Genomic DNA, 8,821 nt, shown 5'->3' with positions numbered 1-8,821 from the left:
ATTAGGGCCACTGGAAAAAAAAGAATAGTTTACACTTTAATTTCAGAATTCTGACTTTAATCTCAAAATTCTCAGAATTCTGACTTTCTTAAAATTCTGACTTTAATCTCAGAATTCTGAGAATTGAGAGAAAAAAAAATCAGAATTCAGACTATAATTTCAGAATTCTTATTTTAAACCCAGAATTCTGAGTTTAAAAAGTCACAATTCTGACTTCTCAAAATTCTGACTTAGATCTCAGAATTTTGGCTTTAATTTCAGAATTCTGAGTTTAAAAAGTCACAATTCTGACTTCAACTTTCATCTCCGAATTCTGAGAATTGAGAAAAAAAAAGTCAGAATTTTGAGAAGAAGAATTCTCAATTTCACTCAAAATTCAACATTTTTACTTGTTTTTTACAGATATGAACATTGCTGCATATTTACATTTGTGTTGATGGATGAGAAACGGTTTATTTGCCATGAAAGCATCTAGTGATTGTTTTGAAGTCTTGGTGAGATGTCAGACATTTTTAAAGATAAATTGTCCCAGTAATTTTTGCGATAAACGATAATATTGTTCTGAGAGAATTTTCAAGTTATATTTTCATAATGACATAATAATGCAAGTTCGCCTTTTCTTAAACTTTAATTTTATAAAGAACTCTTAATGCTGAAACTGGGAGATATTTTAAATATCCAAAATAAATCAAAGCCAAAAATAATACATAAAAAGAGAAAAAAAACACAACAAAGACCGTAAATAAACTGGATTATGATGTATCTGCAAACAAAAACAAAAGTTAATGTTTTCTCATGTCCGTTTCCTGACTTTCAAGGATAAACACAAAGGCTTACTTAAAGGGGATGCTCTCATGTCTTTCCCCTTTTGAAGAGTGGCTAACACAAATGGGTCCCTGTGTAACCTCATATGCAAACCCCAGGGAGACAAACTTGTTAGAAGTTCCCAGACCTTATGATCAACTCTCCACTCATTTTTTACATAAATTCTTCAGGAATTCTGATTATTTTGTTAAAACAACAAATTACCTTTAGATTTAGGTTTTTATTTTGCCTCCATAAATGAATGTGACCACATTCAAGGTCGGGTTTTCTACAGAAGATAATCAGGAGGAGGATCTGCATCCATCACTAATAATTTCTTCACATAATTTTAAATAAGAAACGTTCAGCCTTTTTAATGAACCGTTTGTCTTTATTAACTCCAGCACAAATGCAAAGGCAATTTTCCCATAAATACGAGTCGTTTTCCAGTTTGAAACGTCACATGTAACAGTTATTGAGCTTAAAACTAATATCTAATAAATTCAGAATCCGCAGCCGCCGGTGTTTTATCAGTCGTCCCATTCGTCGTCATCATCATCGTCATATCCTGTATCTTCTTCACTTTCGTCTGCAGGAGCGAACAAACACACACATGAAGGGGTCTGTTCTGTTTTTCTTTGGGCTCAGTTTTCTTAAAAATGTTTACCGATGCTTACCGGAAGAGTGGATGACTTTACTCCTCTTCTGCATGACCATCATGAGGGCCCCAACGATGCCCTCTCCTCCGTCTGGCGTTGAAGGCGGCGGCGGCTCAGAGCTTTCTGTTACCTGCATAAAGAAACACACATTAAACAGGTTTTATTATGCAAAATTCATATTTTTGCACATTTTTATATTTCCATTTGGGTTCCAATAGCTTCTAACACTTCTAAAACAGGCTAAGCACTAACTAAAAACAACATCCAGTTGTTTTGGTCATTTTTGGTGTCTGGAAAATGACACAGGAAAACTCCCAGATTATTAAGTTACAAGTAATGGGAACTGTGCTGTTGCCTAGCAACACCAGCAAAGCCCAGCCTAGTTACCTAGCAACCCCGGTGGAACTCCAGCGCATTTGGTCAGCTGATTTAACCGCTGTATGCGCTTTGCAATGGCTGCTGGAAAAGATAAGTGTTTTGTTGTTGAATTACTACTCAGAAACCACCCGCTGCATTCTTTTTGATTGCACAGAAGGCTCCACTTCTGCTTTTCAAACATGTACGGTTGTATAATTGTCCATCGTTTGCAACCATTTTCACGTGTGAGTGTAAACGTTGAGTTGGGGGGCGTGACCAGCAAATTATTTGGATTTAAAGTGACATAAAAACATCTCATCCTGAAAGGAGCAGAGCACTGAGCAGACTAAAATCTTATCTATGAATGATTTTATGCAAAACCTGTTCAAGGAAGCATAGTCAGTCACCTTCATGTTTGTTTATGGATGGAAATTTAATTCAAAGTGTAAAAATATGAGGAAGGGTTTATTTTTTACTTTTCTGAGACTCTTTCCAAGTCGGATCTGATCGAGCAGGGCGCCTCTGCCCTCTCCTCCTCCTCCGGAGGAGGAGGATGAAGGAGCAGGTGGTGGAGGCGCGCCACCGATCTTTGGAGGAGGAGGGAAATCTGAAGGAGCAGAAGCTTGAGAAGGCGGAGGCGGAGGAGGAGGAGGAGGAGGTGGCGCTCCTCCCCCACCACCCCTGCTGGGTGCAGAGGGGACAGGAGGTGGAGGGACACCCATAGAGCGAGGCTGGCTGGATGGCGGCGGAGGAGGTGGCATGCTGTGGGAGCCCCGTGAAGACGGAGGAGGTGGAGGGCATGAAGAGTGGGCCGGTGTAGGCGGTGGAGGTGGGCCTCCTCTGCTTGTTGGAGGAGGAGGTGGCAGGCTGCCGCGGGATGGAGGCGGTTGAGGGGGAGGAGCTCCACGCTGCGGCTGGCCTGGGATGGGAGGCAGGGGTCCAGAGCGACCTCGGGAGGGAGGAGGAGCCGGGGGCCCGGGGCCCGGCACAGGAGGCAGGGGCCCCTGTCGGCTGGAAGGAGGAGGTGGAGGAACATCACCTGTGACGTAAACCGAAGGTTAGAAATGAACCCAGTTAAAAATGCAGGATGTAACTTTAATTAAAAAAATACAACTCTGGGAAAAATTAAGAGATCACTTAAAATGATCAGTTTCTCTGATTTAACTTTTTATAGGTAAATATAAATGTTTATTCTATGAACTACATACATGTCTCTGAAATTCAAGGCAAAAATTTGGTATTTATTTGCAGAAAATGAGAAATGGTCAAAATAAGAAAAAAGATGCAGCGCTGTCAGACCTCAAATAATGCAAATAAAACAAGTTCAAATTCATTTAGAAACAACAATACTAATGTTTTCACTCAGAAATCAATATTTGGAGGACAAACCAGGAGGTTTGCAGTCGGGTTCAGTGCAGTGGGCTCTTAGTTTTTACCAGAGCTGAATGTTTTTACATATTTATTAAAACTTCTCCTAGAAACTACCAATCAGAACCAGAAGGAGGGACTTAACGCTGTCAATCATTCATATGAATGGCTTAGCACCACAATACATTAAAGATCTGCTGTTGTCATAGCAACCGTCCAGACCTCTCAGGTCTTCTGGTTCTGGTTCTGCTCTGCATCCCCAGAAGCAAACATGGAGAAGCAGCATTCAGCTTCTATGCACCACAAATCTGGAACAAACTTCCAGAAAACTGCAAAGCAGCCGAAACACTGAGTTCCTTTAGATCTAGACTAAAAACTCACCTGCACAGAGTTGATTTTGAAACATAATAAATGAAAAATTAATCAAAATTTTGATTTTTAACAACAAGACTTAGCAAAATGTAAAGCTTCAATTGTTGACTGTGTGTTTTATGATTTTGTATTTTTGTGTTTTTATGATTTAAAGAACTTTGAAATGCCTTGTTGCTGAAATGTGCCATACAAATAAACGCTAATCGATTGATTGATTGATCTGCTCACATCCCCCTGGTTCTCTTCACTCTCTGCTACTCAACAACTTCTTCCAGACTGCAGTGCCTGCCATGAATGCTAAGGCTAATTAGCATAGCAATGACAGTGGATAAACGGTTTTTCTGTAACAGTAAGTTGTTTCTCTGCCATTACCACATTTAGCAGCGCATACACGGGGTTGAGTGACAGCGCTAAGGCCTTCCTCCTGGCTCTGATTGGTTGTTTTTGACAGGAACTTTCATTTCTGTTGATTTAGAGGATCTTTTCACAGATTATCTGTCACAGTATAGTGACAGTTTTAATAAATATGTTAAAAAAATTAATTTTTTTATTTATAAAAGTTACTGTAGCTTTAGTTTCAGCCTTTGGGAAGCAGAGGATTAATTAGAAAGGTGGAAATAAAAAGTCTGACCTCGGTTCACCTCCCTTTTCACGGCCTCCATGCCTCCTGACTGCTCTATGACGTTATAGATCAACTGGGAAGTCTGTTCATCCTTCAGGTCAGACATGGAAATGCCCGCCTGGGATAACAGCTTCGACAGATCCGGGTCCAGGTTGTTGGGGTCCCATCCTACATGCGTTACATGCCTGTCAGAAAAAGAAAAAAAAAGAACAAGCAGAGTCCATCTGTGAATGCCAGAATAAATTAATTTGAGACATCTGGTTGCGTTTTAGGAGCTCAAATCCTTACTTAAATCCACTTGGTGCTCCTATGTCAGCCTTGGAGAGCTTCACGCCTTTTTTCTTGTCCTTTTTGCTCTTTTTTCCTTTGATGGAGACGGCTGAGGGAATGGCAGGGGAAGGCATGGAGCGATAGCGCGAAGACTGGATGTCCGGGTTCTGGATGTCCACTGTGGCCATGTGGAAAGATGCAGGGCTGGGAGACGCTGCTTTAGGGAGAAATAAAAGCTTTAACATTAACACATATGGACAGAGTAACAAAAATTATATGTGACGGTGGCACTACTTTAAAATATCGTTACTCAAGTAAAAGTAAAACGTATCTAAGAAGAGGAACTGAAGAGTACTGAGTAACTGATCAAAACATCAATTGATTAATATTTTTAAAAAATAACACAATCAGACACAACAGGATATAAATTATGTGAAAATGTTGTTTTAAAGACCAAAATGAAAATAATTAATTTAAATAATTACAAAATCAGGTAAAAGTTTTTTTCCCCCCCGAAATCTTTCAATATAAAACTTATGAAAGTTTAATAAAAAACTGCATGTGTGTGTCTAAAATTTTGGTTAAAAGATTTTTGTTTATCAATCATTAGGTAGATAATCCAGAAATTTTACTCAAGTAATAGTAGAAACACTTCATAATAAAATTACTTGATTAAAAGTAAAGAACACAGCATTGTAAAAATACTCCTAAAAGTATTTCTTCCTCAAAACTAATTAAGTGAATATAACTAGCATACTACCCAACTCTGGGTCTTAATAATAAAAACATAAATTATGATAAAATATTTCAGATGCAGCCATACTATCTACTAAATAACCTGTAAAACAATAAAAACTCAACTGATATATTCTAATAGAAATGTTTCGGACACATTATTAAAAAAGTAAACTCAGCAAATGGCCCAAATATTCTAATAAAATATTATAATATGCTACAAAAACATAATGAAAGTTTCCAACTTTGAAGTAAAATAAACAAAAATCTAGTAAAATTATATTTAATCATTCTGACATTCGGGAAAATATGATTTGGCTCAGCGAGCAAACAGAGCAAATGTTCGGACGACGTTCAGCAAACGTTGTCTGAACGTTCAGACAGAACGTTCACTCCATAATATAATTTTTCTTCTTTTGTTTTTTTTTTACTGTAATTTAATTTAATTTTATTAAATTTATTTAAAATGGTTGTTATTATTTTTATTCTTATTTTTTTTAACCAAATTTTTTTACTTTTTTCTTCTTATTTAAAGCGAATACTTCTGAATGTACTTTGTACGTCTTCCTGACGTTTTTATAAATGTTGCTTTACGAAACTACCAAAACGAACTTAGGCGCTACAAAGTTATAAAAGTCTCTGGGTTATCAAAACACACAAAAACTTTAATGTTTTAGTAATAAGGCGAGAAGAGCTATGAATCATGGGAGATACACACCAGGTGGAACAGGAGGGAGGGAACTTCTGTCTGCAGCGATATGGAAAGAGAAAACACATAACATGTTTGTGATGCATGTTTCAAATAAAGTTTTAGTATTAAACATCCGGTCCAGGGTATATCTTACCATTCTTCGGTGGGGGGCGCTGTTTCTTCTCTGTCGGTTGTAAACAAGCCACCATTTTGGATCACAGCATCAAGGATGTCACAACAGCGCCGCGAATGCACAGAATTAAATTTAAAAAAAAGAAAAGAAACGCAGAAATAAATGAATAAACAAGTAAAATAAATCTGTACTGTCTGTATGATGATGTAACACCAACAAAATGTTGATTTTACAGATAAAAAAAAAACAAACTAATTCCTAAAGAGGACAACTTGAGCTTAAATGTTTATTTTTTTTCTAAGAGTAAGAAATGTTTTTGCCCCTCTGTGCAGTGAGGAAGTTGTTCATGCTGACCTTGTCGGTTGTGTCTTTGGTTGATTTTCTCCATGATGGTGCCTTGGAAGGCGTCCGCTTCCTGTTGGTCCGTAAAGTTCAGCCCAACCTGACAGTCCTACGAATGCACATCGAATCAAACACATTATGAAGAAATGTGGAACTTGTAGAGAAAACTTTGACTTATAAATGCAGAATGTGCAGGGAATGTCTTACATCTGCAGCAAAAGTATGAAAGTACGGCAGCGGCGTCGAGTAAACAAGCTGGTTGTAGAGCTCTTGCTCCCAAATTTGCCTACCAGCCTGAGGGGAAAGATTTTAATCATGTCAGGTAAGCTAGGTAATTTTAATTATAAAGCACATTTTCAGCAGCAAGGCATTTCAAAGTGCTTTACATGAATTAGAAGAAAACACAGACAAAACCAAAAGAAAGACAAAAATGTTAAAGTATAAAACTACATATACTGTAGGTTCCTCATGTTTAAGAATAATTAGTCCATAAGTTATAAACCAGTAGCTGTTTCTTTAGATTCTTGTTCTGATAAAACTAAATATTGGTTCCAGTTGTTCTGGGTTTAGTTCTAAATTTATTCAGTATAAAGCTAAATGTTGGTTCTCCACGTCTGGTTCTTGTCCTGGGTTAAGTAGATGGCACTGTTTAAGTTTGTTCTAGATTTGTAAACTAACAGGAGTTTCTCTTGGTCTCATTAAAAGTATAAAGCTACATATTGGTTTAATGTTTAGTTTATAAAAGTAATAAACTAAACAGTTTTCTGTTTTAAATGTTGGTCTAAAATAAAAAAGTACTCCACAGTTTGTAAAAGTAATGAACTTTAGTAAGTTGTGTGAACTATTTGTGACTTTTCAAAAGGAGAACTTAGTGGAAAACACCTAAAGATGAGCGTGATTTGCTGGTTTTTGGTTGTTGTCTGACCTTCAGGTCGAACATGCGTATGAAGTAGGAGCGCTGAGGGTTGTCTTTGACGAAGCAGAGCACTCCAGTGTGCTGCAGACTCCACATGGCTGGGCTGTGAGGCAGAGCCATGAACAACTGGGCCACTGCTGTGGCCATCGACTACACACACACACACACACACAGAGAGAGAGAGAGAGAGAGACGTTGGACACAGTTTAGAGCTGATATGACTTGTTAAGGCATTTTATTGCAGTTCAAATGTAAATTTGAAGTTTGGCGACGATGATTAACTTCCTCCTCTGCTTTCATTTGCTCTGATAAGTTTTTCTTCTGTTTTTTCTGTCGCACCTGCTGTTTTCAAGCTTTGCAGGTTTTTAAATCCAACAGAGAAACTCTGAGCAAATCTTTACTTTAGTGGATTAAAAAGAATGAAGAACAGACTAACTTCTGCTCTGCTGCGAGACTAAACACAGTCATGAAATCTAATTTTGACAGAGGAGGAAGAATCGATTCAGCCACCATTTCCTGTTACAGCTACCCACTTTCTTGATGACCCAATGTAAGAAAACGTGTATTTACATCCTTTACTAAAAAAATCATTGCAAAAATAAACACCTGATGTCTTTTTTCTTCAGAAACTAATAACTAGAAGTCAAAAAACTGAACTTACAAGAAACAGATTCAAATATGTAACCGTTAATTTAGCGATTCACATCAGGATATGACTTTAGCTACTTCAAAAAGAAGAGAATGAGACTGAGTAAAGCCTTGGATCAGAAATGAGAGTAAATTAAGAAGATTATCCGCCTCCCTGTCAGTTGTGAACTTACAGCACACCTTCTGCCCAGGAGCTCCTCCAGCTTCTCATTCTCCTGTTGGCTCAGCAGGGAGCCGGGGATGCTCTCCGGTTTATTTTTCCCACGGCTCATTTTCCTTCTCACAAATGCTCCGGTTTATTTGAAATTAATATGTCCTGCATTTGCTAGAAATAAATAAAAACAACAAACAAAAACGTCCTCACAATGCACTGCCAGAAAGGAAGTTTCTCTTCTCTGTTCTGTGCACACATCAGCTCAAAGCAGGAAACGGACAACCACACTTCTCTAACCCCCACTTTTCTTCTCTCGCTCAGAGTTGATGCGCAAATCAACTTGTTACTTCCATTTTTAGAGAGTGAGAGAGAGAGAGGCAGGCGGTGTGTGTGTGTGTGTGTGTGTGCTCTTCTTCTGATGCCAGTGCCTTCATTTTACAGCCATGCAAACAAAAACTTTTTATCTCAAACAGTTGAACATAGAGTGCATAAAAGGGGAAGTTTTTTTTTCACTGACAATAAATTAAACTAAACTTTTCCAGTTTTTAGAGAGATTTTTTTTTTTTAGCTTTTAACAAAGTGGAAAGTTTGCACACATTTCCTTAAATATTTGTAAAGCTATCTTTCAATAAACTGCATGATTTGGAGTGAATTATTTTGGTATTCTTCAAGAAGCTTTTCACTACTGCTTGCTGCAGCTGTGGCCGGTTCCCTCTGACAGAACTCATGTAACTGAGTCGGGTTTGTTCA

The 8,821-nt window shown here is 37.9% G+C and overlaps 1 protein-coding gene across 3 annotated transcripts; it reads right to left on the bottom strand.

The window, feature by feature from the left end:
- Window positions 1-1,171: 1,171 nt before the first annotated feature.
- wasb (WASP actin nucleation promoting factor b) lies at window positions 1,172-8,365 on the bottom strand. Of its 3 annotated transcripts, none has more exons than XM_032589807.1 (11): window positions 8,091-8,365; window positions 7,279-7,419; window positions 6,561-6,647; window positions 6,366-6,462; window positions 6,033-6,062; window positions 5,906-5,935; window positions 4,471-4,666; window positions 4,192-4,367; window positions 2,297-2,859; window positions 1,482-1,593; window positions 1,172-1,393 (listed from the first exon to the last, which is right to left on the bottom strand). In XM_032589807.1, the coding sequence occupies exons 1-11, from the start codon at window positions 8,187-8,189 to the stop codon at window positions 1,335-1,337; spliced, it is 1,590 nt and encodes a 529-aa protein (XP_032445698.1). In that variant the 5' UTR covers window positions 8,190-8,365; the 3' UTR covers window positions 1,172-1,334. The 3 variants fall into 3 exon arrangements, with proteins under 3 accessions (XP_032445698.1, XP_032445612.1, XP_032445773.1); XM_032589721.1 differs by having other exon boundaries at window positions 4,471-4,669; window positions 8,091-8,364; XM_032589882.1 differs by having other exon boundaries at window positions 4,471-4,669; window positions 8,098-8,199.
- Between the last annotated feature and the right edge of the window lie 456 nt (window positions 8,366-8,821).

This window comes from Xiphophorus hellerii, chromosome 1, assembly GCF_003331165.1.
Source record: "Xiphophorus hellerii strain 12219 chromosome 1, Xiphophorus_hellerii-4.1, whole genome shotgun sequence".
Classification (NCBI taxonomy): Eukaryota; Metazoa; Chordata; class Actinopteri; order Cyprinodontiformes; family Poeciliidae; genus Xiphophorus; species Xiphophorus hellerii.
The sequence above is the reverse complement of the archived record's forward strand: the minus strand, read 5'-3'. Positions and strand labels throughout refer to the sequence as shown.

Bases quoted from the DNA above. Each gene is read 5' to 3' on its own strand.
- wasb (XM_032589721.1), bottom strand. From the start codon at position 8,189: ATGAGCCGTGGGAAAAATAAACCGGAGAGCATCCCCGGCTCCCTGCTG. The intron at 6,463-6,560 runs GTAAGACATTCC...GTGCATTCGTAG, and splicing joins TTCATACTTTTGCTGCAGAT to GACTGTCAGGTTGGGCTGAA. The intron at 4,368-4,470 runs GTAAGGATTTGA...TTTTTCTGACAG, and splicing joins GGAGCACCAAGTGGATTTAA to GCATGTAACGCATGTAGGAT.